Raw genomic sequence first — 21,953 nt, 5'->3', positions numbered from 1 at the left:
GGTCATGTTGGAAGTGTGTTTGGGGTCGTTATGTTGGAATACTGCCCTGTGACCCAGTCTCCGAAGGGAGGGGATCATGCTCTGATTCAGTATGCCACAATACACGTTGGCATTCATGGTTCCCTCAATGAACTGTAGCTCCCCAGTGCTGGAAGCACTCATGCAGCCCCAGACCATGGCACTCCCACCACCATGCCCGACTGTAGGCAAGACATAATTATATTTGTACTCCTCACCAGATTGCCGCCACACACACTTGACACCATCTGAACCAAATACGTTTATCTCGGCCCCATCAGACCACAGGACATGGTTTCAGTGATCTATGTCCTTAGTCTGCTTGTCTTCAGAAAACTGTTTGCGGATTTTCTTGTGAATTATCTTTAGAAGAGGCTTCCTTCTGGGACGACAGCCATGCAGACCAATTTGATACAGTGTGCGGTGTGTTGTCTGAGCACTGACAGGCTGACCCCCCACCACTTCAACTTTGGCAGCACTCATATGTCTATTTCCCAAAGATAACCTCTGGATATGATGCTGAGCATGTGCACTCAACTTCTTTGGTTGACCATGGCGCGGCCTGTTCTGAATGCAACCTGTCCTAAACTGCTGTATGGTCTTGGCCACCGTGCTGCAGCTCAGTTTCAGGGTCTTGGCAATCTTATAGCCTACGCCATCTTTATGTAAAGCAATAATTATTTTTTTCAGATCCTCAGAAAGTTCTTTGCCATGAGGTGCCATGTTGAACTTCAAGTGACCAGTATGAGAGAGAGTGATGACACCAAATTTAACACACGTGCTCCCCATTCACACCTGAGACTCTGTAACACTGAGTCACATGACACCGGGCAGGGAAGATGGCTAATTGGGCCCAATTTGGAAATATTTACTTAGGGGTGTACTCACTTTTGTTGACATAGATTTAGACATTAATGGCTGTGTGTTGAGTTATTTTGAGGAGACAGCAAATGTACACTGTTATACAAGCTGTACACTCACTACTTTACATTGTAGCAAAGTGTCATTTCTTCAGTGTTGTCACATGAAAAGTTATAATAAAATAATTATAAAAATGTGAGGGTGGTACTCACTTTTGTGAGGTACTGTGTATGTGTGTATAAATATGTAGTATAAAGAATATTTTTTTCCATGACCCCATACTAAGAGACCATGTATGGGTAGTTGGCAGCTGTGAGCAGGACCATTGATGTCACAATGGTTTGGTGTGGTTATTGGATTATACAGTAAAAGGTGAGCAGTAGCTACAACAAAAGGTGCAGTGGTATGCAAACCTTCCACTTTCCAGCCTTTGATAGAAGCATGGCCTTCACAGTATTAAAATTGAGCTAAACTGAAAGCTGTGAAAAGTATTCTGTCATGTACATACTGGATTGTAAATGTATTGTAAATATTTAATTGAGGCACAATTGATTACTTTAGATTTGAAGTGCATGGCTATACAGCCCATGTTCCCTGATAGCTTTAGTCTAACACCATTCCTCTTGACAGCTACTTTTAACATCTGCTGATCACTTATTGGGGATATATTCATAGCACATAACATATACAAATTGTAGCCTAACTAGTTCAGTAGGTACATTTAAGGTTGTTTAAAAATGTTACCAGTGGTGGTACTTTTTTTTTGGTAAAATTTATTTTGGAGCCCAGGTTAATACCACTACTTGAAAACGTATGCCTACACTTCTTGCTTATGTCATTTTTACCAGTGGGTCCTAATTGGGTTGTGGGTGAGCAGACTAAGTAGGTCAGTCTAAACTTTAATTTGGCTTTGGCATTTCTTTTTATATGGAAATCTCAAAGCCTTTTCTAATGCCCAATATAGGATTTTCTTTATTTTCGCCTTGTAATTCTGCACCTAACGTACTTCCTGTCCCAACATAGCTGCCCATGTTTGTCTTTAATACATGTGGATTGGGATATTAGTAGTTTGCAGTAAAAAAAATTGGGTAGTTTTTGCTTTCTGTGTTGCTCACATGAAGTGACAAGGACACTGCTATCCTGGCAAGATTAGTAGTAATTTCCTGCACTTGCTGAAAATGATCTTAGCCTAATAAATGAAAACCAATAGTCACTGTGTCTAAGGACATGTGATCTTCAGTATATTACATTTTTTTTTCAGGGTTTAGTTACCCTGGCCCTGGTGTGCAACCTGTAGTCTTTGGTATATGATTTGCAGCCCTTGGACTTCAGTAGTCCTTAGTGGGAACATTGCATAGGGAAATAGTACTGATCTTGATAGCGTCCTGTAACATGTTGTGTCTTTTACAGTTGCTTGTTGTCATCTTGTCCCCAACCAAAAATGTAGCATTTCCACAAATTCTGCCCCTCCTCTCCTTTTGGTGATGTCAGGGGCCACATTTGAGGTCCCCATTGGCTTCAAATGCAGCTACCCCTAATGCGGCTAAAGTCCCCCCCCCAAACTAGATATGTTTATATTTGATTTTCATACATCAGGGGACACAGAGCCATAGTAGTTACTATGTAACTAGGCCACCTTCAAGTGATTGACACTGGCACACCCTAAATTAAAATGTGCACTCCATATATAACCCCTCCTACTGGTGGGAGTACCTCAGTTTTTTTGCCAGTGTCTAAGATGTTGGTCCCAAGTAAAGATGTGCTGTGCTGAGCTCCACTGGAGCAATCCTTGCTGGGGCTGGCTATGCAAAGAGATCCATTCAGAGTGTCTAATTTTGGCCGTATTGAATCGTACCTGGGCCTCGTATCTGAAGAAACAAGGTTTTTGCCTGTGAATGCTCTCCTTTGGCAAGCTGGACCCTGAGATGCAGTACTTTTTGGTATTAAGGCCTTAAAGTTTTTACTGCCAGGGTGCTATTGCAGGCCCAGGATTGTGAGTTTTCCTTTTTGGATCCCCAGCTCCTGAAGGTTTAACGGAGCCCACCATGAAGGGTGAAGATTGGGTCTGTTGGTTTACCACAGAAAACTCTGCGGCGGGAAAGGTAAGTGGAGTTTTCTAAGAATTTTTTTTTAAACAAAATTCTTATGAAATGTCTCCTTTAAATTTAGTAAATGCTGTCATGCCCATATGTCACCACTGGGGGCTGTATTGAGTACTCATGTCTCATGCTTCTCAGAGCCACATAGTGTCTTGAAGCAGATGCTTCTTCCTCCGGCCAAACAGACCTCCGGTAAGTCTGGGGGGATTCTCTCTCCCCACATACGCCCCCTATGCTGAAATTTCTTCCCCTCTTCTTAGGGGATGAAGCGCTGCAATTTTTTTGTTTAAAAAAAAAAAAAGTTGCAAAAGGCACGCCACTCGCGGCTTACAGACCCCCCCCTCCTCGCCATTTCTCCTTCCTCCCAGGGATCCCGCAGGATCGAGAACCCCCGCCACTCGTGTGGGAAAAGGGCTCTTTTTGAAAGGGAGGGCTGTAGGTGATACGGGGGGCGGGGTTTTAACGTGGCGTTGGTGTGCTCTGACGTCCAGCGCAGGAGGGTTTGTTTTTAAAAGAATTTCCATCTGTGTTTTGTACAACTATGCAATTGAATATGCAATCAACATTTTTTCCTGGGTTTTCGAAAAAAAGGGACCATTGTTATGTTGATACACTGTTGCATTACTTACGCAGTTGGTTGTGGTATTGGGGATCACTCCTGTTGAGGATACCCGGTTAAGGTGGTGGTTTTTCCAGGTACTGCTGTTTTTTTGTGGGTTTAGTTTCACTAGTTCCCAATTGCCATGGTGGATGAAGTTTTTATGCTGTTTTTTCCCACCCCTCTTTGGCACTGCTTGGGGACGTCCCATTTTGTTACAGAGAGGAGCTGTGTCGGTCGGTGAATATAAGAGAAAATTATTTTTTTGTACTCACCGTAAAATCCTTTTCTCTGTAATTCACCGACCGACACAGCACCCGCCCCTTCTTTTAAAAACCTGGGGATTGTAGCCTAGGGACCTCCCCCTGGGCGGAACTAAAAGTTCTGAAGTGTTGTATTACAACTTTGCCTAGTAATCTCCAGTGATAGGGCTAACAACCCATTTTGTTAGAGAGGAGCTGTGTCGGTCGGTGAATTACAGAGAAAAGGATTTTATGGTGAGTACAAAAAATCCTATTTTTTATTCTTTTTGTGCCAGGGGCATCAGCCTCCAGGCAGTCACAATGGCTTCCGCCATCAGGTTCAATAGGTAATCCTCAGAGGCGCCCGCTAGCTCAATAGGGGGGATTCTTCTGCAGTGCTCATAGATCTGACAGGAAGACGAATGGGGGACTTCCTCAGTAGCTCCAATCTGGAATTCCAGAGTTCCCCCCCCCCCCACCTCATTTTTTTCTCAGATCAAACGTTCCTAAGGATCCAGAGAAAAATAAGTCTTTCTCTCCGCATGGAATTTATCCGATCAGTAGTCTCCTTCCTACAAGGGGGAGAACTTCTGGCATCTATCGACATCTAGGATGCTTATCTCCATGTGCCGATCTTCCCCGCTCACCAGAAATGTCTACGCTTTGAGGTAGAAAATCTTAATTTCCAGTTTGTAGCTCTACTTTTTCGGGCTAGCTTCTGCACCTCAAGTGTGTATAAAGATCCTTTAGTGAGGTTAAGGGCTCAAAGTATTACGATACTAGCCCACTTAAGACAATCTACTCTTGATAGGTCAATCGGTAGCCCATTTAAACCAAGGTCTGGTTACCACAGTCAGCTACCTGGAATACTTGGGTTGGATACTCATCCTAGTAAGATCCTCCTTAAAACCATCAATGAGATTGAAGCACTTAGGGCTGATCATAGATACAGTCCACTAAAGGGTATTTTTACCCCAGGAAAGAATTGGTTCCTTAAAGGAACTGATTCGGTGGGTCAAAGCAAAGAAGAGTCCTTCTATTTATCTTTGCATGTGTTTATTAGGAAAGATGGTGGCTTTTTCAAGGCCGTTCCTTATGCGCAGTTCCATTCAAGACTGTTGCAAAATAGTATCCTATCAACTTGGAACAAGATGATCCAAACTCTGGACTTCCCATTGGGTTTATCCGCCAAAGTACATCAGAGCCTCAATTGATGCTCGATTTTCCGTAAATCTTCTAAAACGAAGATCCTTTCTACCAGTTACCTGGAAAGTAGTAACAGATGCCAGCCCTTTGGGCTGGGGAGCAGTCCTGGAAGAAGTGTCTGTCCAAGAGAAATGGTCCAGATCAGAGATGACCTTGCCCATCAATTACGCCTGGCCCTGAAGGATCCAGCCTACGGCCACATCACCCTGAAAGCGCCATCTGATCTCGGAGGCTAAGCAGGGTCGGGTCTGGTTAGTACCCTGATTGGAGACGACCTGGGAATGACAGGTGCCATAGGCTCAATCCGACAATGCCACAGCTGGGACTTATATCATTCACCAAGGGGGCATGAGAAGTCGTGTGGCCCAGAAAGAGGTGAATTTTTTCCTGTCTTGGGCATAAAGCAACATTCCTTGCCTATCCGCATTTTCATTCCAGGAATGGAGGATTGGCAGGCGGACTACTTGAGTTGTCAACTATTGTTTCTGGGAAAACGGTCCCTTCACCCGGCATCATTCTGTCAATATGCCAAGGAGTTCTGGACGTGGGTCTATAGGACCATCAGGATCAATAACAAGATCGACCACTTTGTGTCAAGGACAAAGGATCCAATGGCATACAAAACAGATGCCTTGTTATTTCCATGGGATCAGTTTTCACTGATCTATGCTTTCCCTCATGTTCTACTTCCACGCCGCCTTCACAGGAGCAAGCAAGAAGGGAAGGAGGTGATTCTTGTGGACCGGGAGATCTTGGTTTGCTGACATAAAGATGTGAAAGAGGGGACCCTTGGTCCCTACCACTGTGGCCAGACCTTCTTTCACAAGGCCTGGTATCCCTTCCATCCTTTCAAATGCTAAATATAACGGTTTGGCTATTGACTATAGGGAGTGCACTTTTTAATTTAGGGTGTGCTAGTGTCCATCACCTGAAAGGGGGCCTATAACCCACGTAGTACTATGGCTTTGTGTCCCCTGATGTACTTCAAATAAAAGGATTTTACAGGTAAGCTGTTTTTAAAAATCCTGTTTTTACAGCTCTAGGGAAAATACACCTGTATAGCTAAACTAATTATACCCAATGCAAAGTATAAGAAATGTTACTTATATGATATGTGTAGGATCATGTTGCTCTTTTATTAAAATAGTGTAAATGAAAATATTGTTGCATATACATTTGAACCATAAACATTGGGTCCTTAGGACAGCTTTTATAGAATGGCTTTCCAGCTAATTTGCATTTTTATTACATTTTACAATTAAGCTGTCAGATGAGGCAAAATTTTAGCTGAATAAAGCAGCAGGGGATGTAGAACTGCATTGCGTGAATAGAATTCTGTTCCTTTTTTTTTTATTATACATGCTTTGTAGTTTGTGCTATATGAATGCTGCTCATCAACATTCTGTGCACTCCATCTCGTGGGAATTAATCTAGTTTGGTATATGGTAATATATATTTTTTTGTTTCTGTAATATCTATTCTTAAATTAAAAAAACTGTTCCATTGCTATCGAAATAGTCCATTAATCACCACAGGTGCTACATGGTCTTTTATGGAGTTATCCATGATAACCCGCCTCTTTCTCTTCATTGTTCCATTGCTAAGTAGACTGTAGCTGTTTGGATCCTATCATGGCGTTAATTATGTGTTCTAATTCTAACCAACCAGTTTTTTTTTCATTTTGCACAGGCTTGCACTTAATTTCTGTTTTAAACTGTTCATAGAATGGTATCCAGCATTAGATAGTAAGCTCTCACAAGCAGGATCCACTTAGCCCTCTTGTCTTTAATTGTATTGTAACTGTACCATCTCTTTTTACTATGAAAAATGCTACTCCAACTGTTAGTGCTATATGAATACGATATCATAATAATAATGTACTAGGTACACCGTGCAGTGTACAAGATCATTTAGACTGTGAAAGAAATAAGAAACCTGTACAAAAAGTAATGTGTTGGCTTCCGTTGCATAACCTGTTCCAAAAATGCTTGTTGCTATCCTCTGTCTCAATGCTTCACATATCCATACATAAAGTATGCTACAACTGAAGTTGTAATTACCGTATTTATCGGCGTATAACACGCACTGGAGTATAACGCGCACCCCAAGTTTAGGAGGGACATTTAAGGAAAAAAACTTACATTTAAATGCCCATCAATGCAGCCTTATCAATGCAGCCTTATCAGTGTCCATCTGCAGCCTTGTCCATCATTGCACCCTTGTCAGTGTCATTTGCAGCCATGTCATGCAGCCTTGTCCATCATTTGGAGCCTTGTCAGTGTCATTTGCAACCTTGTCCATCATTTGCAGCCTTGTTAGTTTTTTTTTTTTTGCAGCTTCTCCTTTTAAAATGGTGCAGCCGAGATACAGAGCCCGGATGTCCTGTGTATCTCGGCAGCTTTCGGCCATTCTCGGCAGCTTTCGGATGCCAAGAACGCCCGAAGGCGGCCGACAGCCACCGAGAAAGGGCCAAAGGCGGCTGAAAGCCACCCAGAGGCTCACAACGGCGGGGGGTCGGCATATAACACGGACCCAAGATTTTCCCCTGATTTTAAGGGGGGAAAAGTGCGTGTTCTACGCCAATAAATACGGTAAGTATGATCTCCTGGTTTACATACGTATTCCATGTCAGCCCTTGGATCTGCAGAATAACCAGTTAATGACCATTTTTAGCAGGAGGGGTCAGCAATGTCGGTGTGTATTGCTTTTTTTTATTGTCAGATTTTCTTGCCAGTTGGGGCTCAGTAACTCAAGTTCCTAAGCCAGAGACAGCCAATCTAACATTTTCAGGAGGAGGACAGCATTGGCAAAACCTATGACTGGTGTTTACTAAACACGTGTATAACAGCCAAAGTCCACTCTAGGTTTAGTAAGCCCTGTATAGAGCACTGGCTTAACAAAAGCAAACACCCAATGTCTTGGTGTAGTGAAGCTTAGTCCACCGTTATATTTGTATTGTGAAGGCCATATTACTACAATATATTTTAAACAAAGCGTGTATGTGTATAAGCCTCCCATGGTTCATTTGTGTTCACATTTATCATCAAGATAGTGACCACACAAAATGATCTATATATGGTGAAGACATGCTATAAAGTGGTTGTAAAGGCTGAAGGTTTTTTACCTTCATGCACTCTATGCATGAAGGTAAAAAACCTGCGTGGCATCCAAGTCACCCATACTAATTTGCGACAGATTGACACTCCCCAAAATACAAGGAGGTCTAAGTCTGCCGGACATCCAAAAATATCATTAGGCATGCCATTTGGCCAGTATTGTCGACTGGCATATACATGGGTGCAACAAGGATTGGATCCAACTAGAAAACGCATTTAATCAAATTCCACTATTTAATTTACCCTTGATCAATCCTGCCAATATCCCTAAAGAACTTAAGTCTCACACAATAATCAACGCAACCATGCTAAACTTGAGAGCAGCTTGCAAAACAACTAAATCTGAGACCTACTCACGGACCCATGACTCCTCTATATGATAACCCAGAATTTCAACCCGGCCAGACATTACGAAACCCAACGACAGACCCACATAAACCACGACTTAGAGCACAACAACTCTTGCACAACGGAACACTCCTATCACACCAAGCCATCACATCTAAATTCCCAGAATACCACATTCCTTCATATAAATATTTACAAATCCGACACTTTATTCAAAACTCTGAACCCAACACAGTTTGGCACCGAGAATACACACATTTTGAATCCCTTTGCAATAGAGATGAACCCCAACGCCATTTAATCTCGATTGTCTATGCGCTTCTCTTCTCGACACATAAAATCAAGGAGGACAAACTGGTGGCCACTGGGAAGCAGACTTCAATCTAGACCTATCCACTAATGACTGGGGGCATATATACAATCATATCCACAAAGGCTCCATCAATGTCCATCAATGTCTCCATACAGGAAACAGATATAAGATATTCACAAGGTGGTACAGGACACCCAACAAAATTCACAAGTTCTACCCTAGCCTCCCTCCAAGATGCTGGAGATTTAACGCAGGGCACGGCACACTACTCCATATTTGGTGGGAGTATCCACTCATACAACCATTTTGGATTGAAATCCACCATCTTATCATCCAAATTATGACATATACCCCTGACTTTACTCCTGCCCAATTCTTACTACATTACACCTCCATTGCAAGGTCGACATACAAGAAATCCCTCATATTCCACCTCATTAATACGGCAAATCAATGTGTCCCTGTACATTGGAGAAACGCCTCGCCCCCCCACGGTCACAGAATGGATACGGGTTGACAGAATATCTGAAATGGAGAACCTCATACACCAATCTAGAGACATTCCAAATAAATACAGGGAAACCTGGGCATGCTGGTCGCATTTTAGAGAATCGCTGAATGCGAACACTTCCAATATTACCTCTGCTTCCACTGCCTAGAGAAATCCATACATAACACTATCAGCCACACCATAGTCTTCTTGTGCTCGGGGACGAGGGTGGATACTTTCGGTGCACATTTTTACCCCACGCTGAGCCCACCACCTACATATACCCCTATCTCTTGAAATGGAGAATTATAGTATCTTTCTTATCTATAGCACTCATGACCACGATACACGATAGATAAAAGTGTCTAAGATAGGTCTCGTCTCATGCAATCTTCAAGGAAATTGATAGATTGACCTACAAAGACCCCACGGCTCCTTTTAAAATGTTCATGTCACATATATTTGGTTTAATGACTGTTCTGTACAATATTTTTGTGGTACCTGTAAAACTTCAATAAAATACATAAAAAATAAATAAATAAAAACCTTCTGTGTTCTGCTCCCCCACAGCCTCCCTAATACTTATTTAAGCCCCCTCTTGACCTGGCAATGAGCATGGGAGCCTTGGCTGTCCTGGGTCTCTCTTGCCTCATTGGCTGAGACACAGCAGCAGGAACCATTAGCTCGCACTGCTGTCAATCACAGCCAGTGAGAAGAGAGCGAGGGGTGCTGCCGAGCTGCTATTCTGTGTCTTATGGATGAATAGAGTAGTGTTCCCATAGCAAGCAGTTTGTGGTTGGGGGCACTGGGCAAGGGAGAGGGAACAGGAGCATCGGAGGGGGGGGTGAGAAGAAGAGGATGGGGGCTGCTCTTTGCAAGACCATTGCACAGAGCAGGTAAGTATGACATGTTTATTTAGAAAAGAAAAAAACTAATATCACTTTATTGATGTCTCTAGTTTCCTTATGAGTTGACAGTACAGTGCCTCCTAAATGTTACTTCAGCATACAGGCAAGTAGAATTTAAGTTTATGACTTCTGAGAACTAGCTTGATGTCATGGGGACAATTGGAGCTAGAAAGCTTAGCACACAAATTTTAGGCAGAAATAACTTTTACCACATCATTACTATGCTTGAAAAATAATGTATTGCTCTTTAAAAAGGACTAGCTACTTAATGACCCTCAATGTACCCTAAACCCATCCCCTAGTCTGAAACTAGCCACAACACTCATAATGTTCTCAGGTGATCATATTTTCATGTTGAAAATGTCTTAAATATAACTTTGGTGCCAGCTTACAATACATCTGATTATCAGTGCTGAAAAACCACACCAAAATTGTTTCCCCAGAATCAAATCATCCAATTTACAGAGGCTGCAATGGGTAATGCCAACAGTGTACGATTTTGGAATAGTAGTTTGAGGCAAAATATATATTCAACTATACTAAATAATAGAATGGAATTAAAAATCTAATATTTCATCTTTAGAAATGTTTTTGTGTGGAAAGACTTTTTTTAAAGCTACCTTGATAAAGTTAGATCGAATTTATGGTATCAAGAGTTGCTTAGTAACCCATTTCTGGATTGCAAAGCCATCTGTTCAGTTACTGTATGTGCACATTTCAACACGACAAACCAGCAATTAAGCAGCTCCATCATTTCTTAGTGGGACAGAATGTATATGTGATATTTTTTTTTTTTTTTTTTTGCTGCAGATGTTTTGTTCTCGTTGAGATAACAGTGAATTCCTCTTGTAGGTTACTTTTCTTCTCCTCTTTCTAAAAGAACAATACAATAAATAGTCATGGGCTTGGCACGGTCCAAATATTTGTAACCATGAAAAAATATTTATGTACAATATGAGGTAGTGGGGGTTAGATGTGCTTTGGTATAAGTTATGCAACTCGCATTCTACATATTTGTACAAGTATGCTGCAGGTTACCTTACAAGCTATGCAAGTTGTATTCTACATATATAGTATCTCACAAAAGTGAGTAAACCCCTTACATTTTTGTAAATATTTTATTTTTCATGTGACAACACTGAAGAAATTACACTTTCCTACAATGTAAAGTAGTGAGTGTACAGCTTGTATAACAGTGTAAATTTGCTGCCCCCTCAAAATAATTCAACACACAGCCATTAATGTCTAAACCACTGGCAACAAAAGTGAGTACACCCCTAAGTGAAAATGTCCAAATTGGGCGCAATTAGCCATTTTCTAACCCCAGTATCATGTGACTCATTTGTGTTACAAGGTCTCAGGTCTGACTGGGGAGTAGGTGTGTTAAATTTGGTGTTATCCCTCTCACTCTCGGTCACTGGAAGTTCAACGTGGCACCTCATGGCAAAGAACTCTGAGGATCTGAAAAAAAGAATTGTTGCTCTACATAAAAATGGCCCAGGCTATAAGAAGATTGCCAAGACCCTAAAGCTGAGCTATAGCACGGCGACCAAGAACATACAGCAATTTAGCAGGACAGGTTCCACTCAGAACAAGCCTCGCCATGTTCGACCAAAGAGTGCAGCAGCTCAGCGTCATATCCAGAGGTTGTCTTTGGGTAATAGACATATGAGTGCTGCCAGCATTGCTGCAGAGGTTGAAGGGGTGGGGGGTCAGCCTTTCAGTGCTCAGGCCATACGCCGCACACGGCATTAAATTGGTCTGCCTTGATGTCATCCCAGAAGGAATCCTCTTCTAAAGATGATGCAAAAGCCTGCTACAGTTTGCTCAGGACAAGCAGACTAAGGACATAAATTACTGGAACCATGTCCTGTGGTCTGATGAGACCAAGATAACCTTATTTGGTTCAGATGGTTTCAAGCGTGTGTGGCTACAACCAGGTGAGGAGTACAAATACAAGTGTGTCTTGCCTACAGTCAAGAATTGTGGTGGGAGTGTCGTGGCCTGGGGCTGCATGAGTGCTGACAGCACTGGGGAGCTACAGTTCATTGAGGGAACCATGAATACCAACATGTACTGTGACATACTGAAGTAGAGCTGATCCCCTCCCTGCAGAGACTGGGCCGCAGGGCAGTATTCCAACATAATGACCCCAAACACACCTCCTGGACGACCACTGCCTTGCTAAAGAAACTGAGGGTAAAGGTGATGGACTGGCCAAGCATGTCTCCAGACATAAACCCTATAGAGCATCTGTGGGGCATCCTCAAACGGAAGGCGGAGGAGCCCAAGGTCTCTAACATCCACCAGCTCTGTGATGTCATCATGGAGGAGTGGAAGAGGACTCCAGTGGCAACCTGTGAAGCTCTGGTGAACTCCATGCCCAAGAGGGTTAAGGCAGTACTGGAAAATAATGGTGGCCGTACAATATATTGACACTTTGGTCCCAATTTGGACATTTTCACTTAGGGGTGTATTAATTTTTGTTGCCAGCGGTTTAGACATTAATGGCTGCCTGTTGAGTTATTTTGAGGGGAGAAAGTAATGACAGGCTGAGAGGAGCCATCACTGATCAATGCAACAGCACACTCAGTGAGAGCTTATTTCTGCATCTAGGGTCGCTCATCCTTCCCTAACCACATGTCATTGCTGACTGGGAGGATGCATGTGAACAATGACGTCTACTCTCAGCCTGTTCCTATTTTGTATGGGTTGAGCTGCCCCCACTGTTGGACTACACCTGCCATCCTACCTGCAAGTATCTTTTGATTCCTGCTGCTGGAATCAAATGTATGCACATAATAAAACCCTTGTGAAGGATGCCTATTTGTTTAGTGTTTAAAAAGCTTTAAAAATATTTAAAATTAATTTTCAAATTAAGGTTTACATATGCTATAATATAGAAAAACTGTTTAATTTTTATCCAAGGAAACCTGGTGACATGAAAAGACTTCTATTGCTGATCTTTCTCTCTAGTTCCCTGGCTGCTATGCTGATCTAGTAGCTTCAGTACTGAATTCCCTAGCTGCCATGCTGATCCAGCAGCTTCAGTACTGACTTGAAAAAAGTATGCAGATTTGTTCCGTCTCATCTGTCTTGGGTTTATTTTAAGTCCAGGTTGGGATCATAAATCCAACAGTCTATTGTTTTCAGGAGATCGGCAATGAAAGCCATCATATTCCTTAGTACGTTGCTTTTATGATAGGGACCCTCTGAAAGTAAGTGTATCCCTAAAGATTTTACTAACCAGCTACCACAGTGAGCTTGAAACTGGTTTGTTTGTGTTACAGAACCAACGTGTCACATGCCTGCAGTTTCTAAGGTACATCCATCATACAGAGACAGCCCAACAGGAAGACTGATCCGTCAAGATCCTGTACTTCATCTCTCCCCTCACAAACAGGGACAGGTACATTTAAACATTCTTTACAATCCTCACTTTTTTTTTTTTTTTTACAGTTTTAGTTTATAGTATAATAGTTTTTTTAATGTAACCGATGACTGTTTTTAAATTTTTTAATGATATAAACATCATAATGATACAGCACCTCAGCACTCAATATAAAATACAATAAACTGAAATAGATGAACAAACAGGTATTCAAAATCTAAAATGTAAACAAGAAATATATATGTGTGTAAAACCAGCTGCCCAACTCCCTTTATTTAGTATAGCACTACAGACAAAAAATTACAACAAATTATTAGCTTCTGGAAATCTGTATTCTTTCTAATATCTTCCATCACTGGACTCCTCTCTTTCCCATTCTCTTAATTTACACTACTAGGTATTTCTATAGACAAATTCTCTAAATGTTATCGAACCGTGGTCCTGCACATACTGATCACAGCTACAGTATCTCACAAATGTGAGTACATCCCTCACATTTTGGTAAATATTTTTTTTCACACTTTGAACACTCTTCACACTTTTCATGTGACAGCACTGAAGAAAGATGATTTTTTTCGTCATGCTTACCTTTAAAAAAAATGTCTTTAAGTACATCACGGAACAGAGCGCAACCATAATAATTACTATATAAGCCCCCTATAGGTGAATGGACACTGGCAGATAGTCAAACAGGACGTCCTTACCTATATAGCCCCTCCTACACAGGAGGCATCTCGGTTTTCTAGCAAAGCAATGAATATCCCAAAAAATATGGGAGGGACCTCTGTGTCTATGGGATGTCCTTGATGGGGAGGGAGACCAATGCACTTGAGCGGAGGGAGACACAATCACAGAAACTGCCACCTGAGAAGGACTTCTTCTGCCGCCCCAAACATACTGTTGTCAAAGCAGTATCCTCTGTGACTTTGATCTCCATATGGTAAAATTATGTGAATGTATGAACAAAAGACCATGTAATGGCCTTAAAATCCTGAGCCACTGACACCTGATGGTGGGTGGCCCAAGATGCCCCCACACACCAGGTAGCGAGCAATTTTGCCAAAAAAAGGGATGAGGGGCCTTGCCCTTTTAAGCCATAGGCTCAAATAATTAACTGGCGAATCCAATGAAAATAGTTACCTTGGATGCCTCCTGCCCATCCTGGGCTCTGCCGGCAGCACAAACCAGGATTCCTGACCTGCACTGAAAATTCAAGTAATTCTGACTGCCTGAAATACCTCCAAAGTATGCAGTGATTTTACTCCTGTCAACTGAGGATCAGAAAATAAGGCAAGACATTGTCTTGATTCAAGTGAAAACTAGACGCCACTCTAGGAAAATAATAGATGACACAATATCACCTTATGCTGTGATACCAAGAACGGCTCCTTGTATGAAATAGCTGCCAACTCTGACACTCCACCTAGTGAAGTGATAGCCAAAGAAGCCACCTTCTTAGATCAAGGACCAACAGAATCTCCCAATTGTTTCAAAAAGTGGCCTCAGCAAGGACAGACAACCTCAAGTTCAAGTCCCAAGGTTGGCCTGGCAGGTGGAACTGTCTGCATTACCTGCTGTATGAATCAAGAAGTGAGAAACAACGGCCTCTGGAAAAAAAATTATAGGGGCGAACTCTGACCCTTACCAGTCCTCAAGCCAATCTCCTTTCCCCTACCGATTGGGGAAAGAAAGAGAAAATCTCTCACTCACATATTTCTGCAGGTGCCACTCTCTGGCTTCACCCTGGGTAAAAAAAATATTTCTAAGTCCTGTCTTTGAAGTTCCTTGAAGCTGGCTTCCAGGGGCTCTACAGTGTTGAGATACAGAACTCAAGACCATTAGGTCCTGCTGGTCTGTGAGTGTCCAAGAAGTGAACCCCGCAAGACTCACTATGTCAGTGCACCAAGCCCTCCTGGGCTAATTCGGTTAACACTATTTTCACTGTTGCCCCCCTCCAGATTCTTCGCAAAAGATGTGGCAGAAGTTGAAACAGAGTAAAGCATCAAATAAGGGGAAACTGGTACCTAAGGCGATACCAGTGCATCTACCCTTATTGCCAGTGGGATCCTCGTCCCGGACACAACCTGTCCCAACTTGTTGTAGAACTTGGAATCTAGTAGATTCAGCTGCAGAGTTTCCCTTGCCACTATTTTATACCTGGAACATGCACTGATGATGGAGAGAGCACGTGTGCTGTCCCAGACAGAATGTGGTTCATCTTCCTGAGCCACATGACTCCTGGTGCCCTTCTGGTGGTTGATATATAGGCCCCTGCATAGGCTTTTCTGGATAGAACCTACAACTGGTTTGTACCATAATCCAGAGCAAGGCATACTGGCCAAAAGCTCCAAGATAATTATGGGCAGTATATTGTCCTGTGGAGGCCAAATCCACTGAACTGTAGCCACCCTCAAACCAAATGGAGAAACTGGCATCAGTGGTTATTGTCTTCCAATACCTGTAAGGAGAGGAATTCAACCTTTCTAGATTCTGAACCATCTAGCTGTGCACACCACTATTTAGCTGTGCAACACTGTGGGAACAGAGCCCTCTGGCAATCCAGTGCCTGGATCTTCAAGTTCCAGACAGAGAAAATTAACCTCTACCAAGACCTGGAGTAGGACTGTACATAAGGAATGTGCTTCGACCTAGATATAGCTTCCTACTGCAAAATGTATTGAAGGAAAATCTGGACTAACTGCTTCCAGAGCAAAGGTTATTGAGGTATACTGCGATCGACACCCCTTGTGTTTTTAGCAAGTCCAGCACTGGAGCTAGGAGCTTTGTGAACCTCAGAAGCTGTGGCCAGCCCGAAGGATGGTCACAAAAAAGAAAACCGATGACTTTCCACTGCAATTACAGAAGTCTTTGAAGAGGCTGGAAACAACTTGGCACACAAAGCTGTGTGTTTCCTGATGTTTATGGGCACCGCAATCTACTTTTTGCTGAGAGGTCATCACTGAACAGACCGAGCCTATCTGAAACAGAGACCCAATGCAAGGTAAAGACTGACCCGACTAAGGAAGGAGGGAACCACCTCAGAGTCTGCTCTAAAATCTTATGGTCTGAGTTACTCTCAAACACAGCAACCTCCTTAGGAGGGAAACCTGGGCAATCTCCCATCCACATACTAGCCAGGCTTGATCCGAGATCAGGCGCCACAGTTGCGCAGATCACCCTGCCATTGGTCCAACAGGACAGTGAACATTGCCAGACCACTGAACCTGAGGGCAGTGTACCTGCCTCACCCTTCTGATGATTGCTAGTCTAACAGATACATATTAAAGTGACTGTATTAGACAAACTAATACACAGTTCCACAAGGATGCAGGCCTAGACAATGTTGGTCTACCACTGAACTACCCCATAGGTATGCAAGTATGCAGGTACCCAGGTATGCAAACATGCAGGTATACAAGTATTCTTGCCATTGATGCATCTGTTTGCAGCTCAAGGCAATAAGCACATATGTATGTATCCCTAGACAAATAAGCACATAAATATGTAGTCCTAGGCAAATAGGCACATATGTATGTATACAGTTTAATGTAAATAAGCACATATGTATGCAGTTCATATGAAAACATGGCAGCCTGCGTTTAAGCAACATCCATTTATGGAGGCATGCGTTTATGGAAGAATGCAAGTATGCGCTTATGCAAATATACGTTTAGGCAAAACATAAGTGTGTCCATGCAAACACACACTTATGCAATATGTGCCAAAGGAGACATGCATTTACGGAATAAGTAAGCATACGTTTATGAAACATGTTTACCCACTTCAGCCCCAGAAGGCTTTACCCTTACTTATTGACCAGAGCATTTTTGCGATAGGGCACTGCGGCACTTTAACTGACAATTGCGCGGTTGTGCAGCGCTGTACCCAAATAAAATTGACGTCCTTTTTTTCTGACACTAGAGCTTTCTTTTTGTGGTATTTGAACACCACCTGCGTGATTTTTATTTTTTGCGTTATAAACAAAAAAAGCGAAAATTTTGGAAAAAATTTTTTTTTTACTTTTTGCTATAATAAATATCCCCAAAATGGTTTTTAAAAACAATTTTTTTCAAAAATTACAATCGGCGTATATTTGGTTTGCGCAAAAGTTATAGTGTCTACAAAATAAGCAATAGATTTATGGTATTTTTATTTATTTATTTTTTTTACTAGTAAAGGCGGTGATCTGTGACCTTATTTTTTTTTTTTTTTTTTTTTAGCTGGACTGTGACATTGCGATCGACAAATTGGACACTTTTTTTTTTAACACTTTCTTTTGGGACCATTAACATTTATACAGCGATCAGTGCTATGATACTGTGTAAATGTCACTGGCAGGGAAGGGGCTAACACTAGGGGGCGATCAAGGGGTTAAATGTGTTCCCTAGGTGTATTTCTAACTGAGGGGATGTGACTGACTAGATGAGAAGCCAGATCGTTGTTTCTACTTAGTAGGAACAGACTATCTGTTTCTCCTCCCCTGTAAGAACAGGGATTTGTGTGTTTATACACACACACACACATCCCCGTTCTGGCTTTTGTGCCCGCGATCACGGGTGGCCAGCAACGATCGCGCCCACCGCACTGGTTCCCCGCCATGTAGTGGGCGCGCGCACGCCTGCTATTGCTCTTAAAGGAGCCTCCGTACATATACGGCGATTGGCGCAGGAGCAACATCCTGCCGCCGTATATATATGTACAGGAGCCGGTCGGGAATTGGCTACGCAACACGTATCTATGAAAACGTGTCTATGCAAACATGTATATCTATGCGACATGCATACACACTTATGCCCACGTCTATACAGACATGTGCTTATAAAAGCCTGCAGCTTTGCAACCCAGGGCCAGTCTTGGGGGGGGGGGGGGGGCTGCATGCTGAGTGGATGGGTGCCACCCGCTTGTCAGGTACGGGGCAGGCTGGGGCCCTCTGCAAACGTTCCTATGCAAGCTTATATTTATTCAAGCAAGCACATGTCTATGCAATCATGAGCCTGTTCAAGTAAGCAAGCAATATGAAACATGTATACTATGCTGCACCTGCTCAACTGCCCCTGGCCCCATACTGGTTATAATCAGGATTAGCCAAGTATATAGGCATCCAATGCAGCCTCTATGCAAATGTATGTATGCAACATCTATGCAAAACATGTTTATTCAAACGTGTTTAGGCTACAAGCTTGCAAGCATGTATACTATGCTGCAGCTGCCCAACTGCACTTGGCCCCATACTTGTTTTTTTACTAGTTTATCACATATGCATGCAATGTAGCCTTTTTCTGCTTCAGATCAGCCTAAAAGTAAGCTCCTGCAGACCCAATGCAGACTTCCCATTCCTGCTGCAGGACTCTGAGCATAACAGGAGTTCAATCTTCTCCCATCACGGCGGGCTTTGTCATAAAAGACTTTCAGGGACTGGGTCCCCCTTAATGTGGGGTCCACTCCCCCCTGGACCTGTATACCACCATGCAGGAAAGCACCTTGGTCAGAACAAACACTGCACAGGGTTCCATTACGCAGGGTCCAGCGTCGTAAGTCTGCATTACAGTCAAACCTAAAGGAATATTCTCTCCTTCCAACGAGGCTTGGGTACCATCCATTTTGGCTGACAGCTTTTTCAAGTGGATCCGACTGAAGTCCTTGATTCTCAGTAGAACCGTTCCAGACCTCCAAGTATGCTCCAAGAGCACATTTATCACATCAGTGACCACCACCTTGCAGACACTGGTGAAAAAAAACTGAGGTCCTTCCTGTGTAGAAGGGGTTATATAGGGGAGGACATCCTGTTACACTATCTGCCAGTGTCCATTCACCGATAGGTGGCATATAACTCATATAGTCATTATTATGGTTGCTCTGTGTCCCTCGATGTATGATGAAGAAATTACAGTTTGCTATAATGTAAAGTACTGAGTGTACAGCTCAGACTAAACCGCTGCCAACAAAAGTGAGTACATCCCTAAGTGAAAATGTCCAAATTGTGTCCAATTAGCCATTTTCCCTCCCCAGTGTCCTGTGACTCATTAGTGTTACAAGGTCTCAAGTGTTAATAGAGAGCAGGTGTGTTAAATTTGGTGTTGCCGCTCTCGATCTCTCATACTGGTCACTGGAAGTTCATCATGGCAGAAAACTCTGAGGATCTGAAAAAAAAGGATTGTTGCTCTACATAAAGATGGCTTAGGCTATATGAAGATTGCCAAGACCCTGAAACTGAGCTGCAGCATAGTGGCCAAGACCATACAGTGGTTTAACAGGACAGATTCCACTCAGAACAGGCCTCGCCATGGTCGACCAAAGAAGTTGAGTGCACGTGCTGAGCGTCATATCTAGAAGTTGTCATTGGGAAATAGACGTATGAGTGCTGCCAGCTATGCTGCAGAGGTTGAAGGGGTGGGGGGGGGTCAGCTTGTCAGTGCTCAGACCATATGCCACACACTGCATCAAATTGGCCTGCATGGCTGTCATCCCAGAAGGAAGCCTCTTCTAAAGATGCACAAGAAAGCCCGCATAGTTTGCTGTAGATAAGCAGCTAAGGACATGGATCACTGGAACCATGTTCTGTGCTCTGATGAGACCAAGAGGACCGTATTTGGTTTGGATGGTATAAAACATGTGTGGCGGCAAGCAGGTGAGGAGTACAAAGACAAGAATCGCTTGCCTACAGTCAAGCATGGTGGTGGGAGTGTCATGGTCTGGGGCTTCATGAATGCTGCCGGAACTGGGGAGCTACAGTTCATTGGGGGGAACCATGAATGCCAACATGTACTGTGACATACTGAAGCAGAGCATGATCCCCTCCCTTTGGAGACTGGGCCACAGGGCAGTATTCCAACATAACGACCCCAAACACACCTCCAAGAGGACCACTGCCTTGCTAAAGAAGCTGAGAGTAAAGGTGATGGACTGGCCAAGCATTTCTCCAGACCTAAACCCTATTGAGCATCTGTGGGGCATCCTTAAACGAAAGGTGGAGGAGCGCAAGGTCTCTAATATTCATCAGCTCTGTGATGTTGCCATGGATGAGTGGAAGAGGACTCCAGTGGCAACCTGTGAAGCTCTGGTGAACTCCATGCCCAAGATGGTTAAGACAGTTGAAAAAAAAGGAAGATTGGTCGTACACCATGGAAGGAAGAGCTTCTGTAGAATAGTTACTTTATTGTCAAAGTGCCAAAGGACATAAACAGGACATTACAGCAACCTTGGTAGACCAGTTTCACACGAGTAACCCGTGCTTGTTCACAACAAAAATGTAGCCCCAAACCTGAGCTATTTAAATGCTCCACCCAAAAGTGATACGACAAAAAGAGCCTGAGTTGATTGGCTGACATATATATATATATATATATATATATATATATATATATATATATATATATATATATATATATAGCAATTAAACACACCAGATAAAATCACTGAATCACAAAGTATGTAAAAACTAGACTTGAAAAGTCAAGTCTAGTTTTTACACACTTTGTGATTCAATGATTTCCATGGTGTGCAACCAATCTTCCTTTTCCTTTTTCTTCAACCCTGGCCAGCACCCACGAGGAATAATTTATCCATAGTCTGTGCGGTGTTGCACTCTTTCTGGTTAAGGCAGTGCTGGAAAATAATGGTGGCCAAACAAAATATTGACACTTTGGGCCCAATTTGGAAATTTTCACTTAGAGGTGTACTCACTTTAGTTGCTAGCGGTTTAAACATTAATGGCTGTATTTGCGTTATTTTGAGGAAACAGCTAATTTACACTGTTATGCAAGCTGTAGACTCACTACTTTACATTGTGGTAAAGTGTAATTTCTTCAGTGTTGTCGCATGAAAAGATATAATAATATATTTACAAAAATTTGAGGGGTGTACTCACTTTTGTGAGATACTGTAGGCTTTCAATTACTAATAAGCGGAAACAAAATTTGGCTCCAAATTTGTAATACATAGGGTTCACCTACCATGCTTCTGTGAACGCTTTTTCTCACACTCACAATAGAAGCACCCACTTCTGATTTGTGTGAGAATTGTGGTTACAAGTATAAATCACAAATATATTCAATAATCCATAGCCTTGGAATATTTATGGATCTCAGGGTATCTCTTATGCCGCCTACACACGACCGGACTTTCCGGCAGACTAGGTCCGTAGGGATTAGTCCGTCGGATAATCCGATTGTGTGGAAAAAATCAGACGGACCTAGAAATGGAATATGTTTCAAATCTATCCGACAGACTAAATTCCGACGGACTAAAATCGAGAAAACCGTTGGTCTGTGTGCTGGTCCGACGGACTAAATGCGACGCAGGGGAAGTTATTGGCTATTGAACTTCCTTGTTTAGTTTGCTTACATCATCACGTTCAAAACTAA

The 21,953-nt window shown here is 42.7% G+C and overlaps 1 protein-coding gene across 5 annotated transcripts in view; it reads left to right on the top strand.

Moving 5' to 3' along the window:
- The window catches only part of SIPA1L1 (signal induced proliferation associated 1 like 1), a 407,147-nt gene that overhangs the window by 339,145 nt on the left and 46,049 nt on the right, over positions 1 to 21,953 (top strand). For all 5 annotated transcript variants that reach the window (XM_077464604.1, XM_077464603.1, XM_077464605.1 and 2 more), the window contains one exon: positions 13,490 to 13,608. In XM_077464604.1, coding sequence (XP_077320730.1) covers positions 13,490 to 13,608 — 119 coding nt within the window. The remainder of the gene's footprint in view (positions 1 to 13,489; positions 13,609 to 21,953) is intronic.

This window comes from Lithobates pipiens, unplaced genomic scaffold, assembly GCF_037356315.1.
Source record: "Lithobates pipiens isolate NorthernLeopardFrog02 unplaced genomic scaffold, aLitPip1_a1.2 Scaffold_30, whole genome shotgun sequence".
Lineage (NCBI taxonomy): Eukaryota > Metazoa > Chordata > Amphibia > Anura > Ranidae > Lithobates > Lithobates pipiens.
The sequence above is the reverse complement of the archived record's forward strand: the minus strand, read 5'-3'. Positions and strand labels throughout refer to the sequence as shown.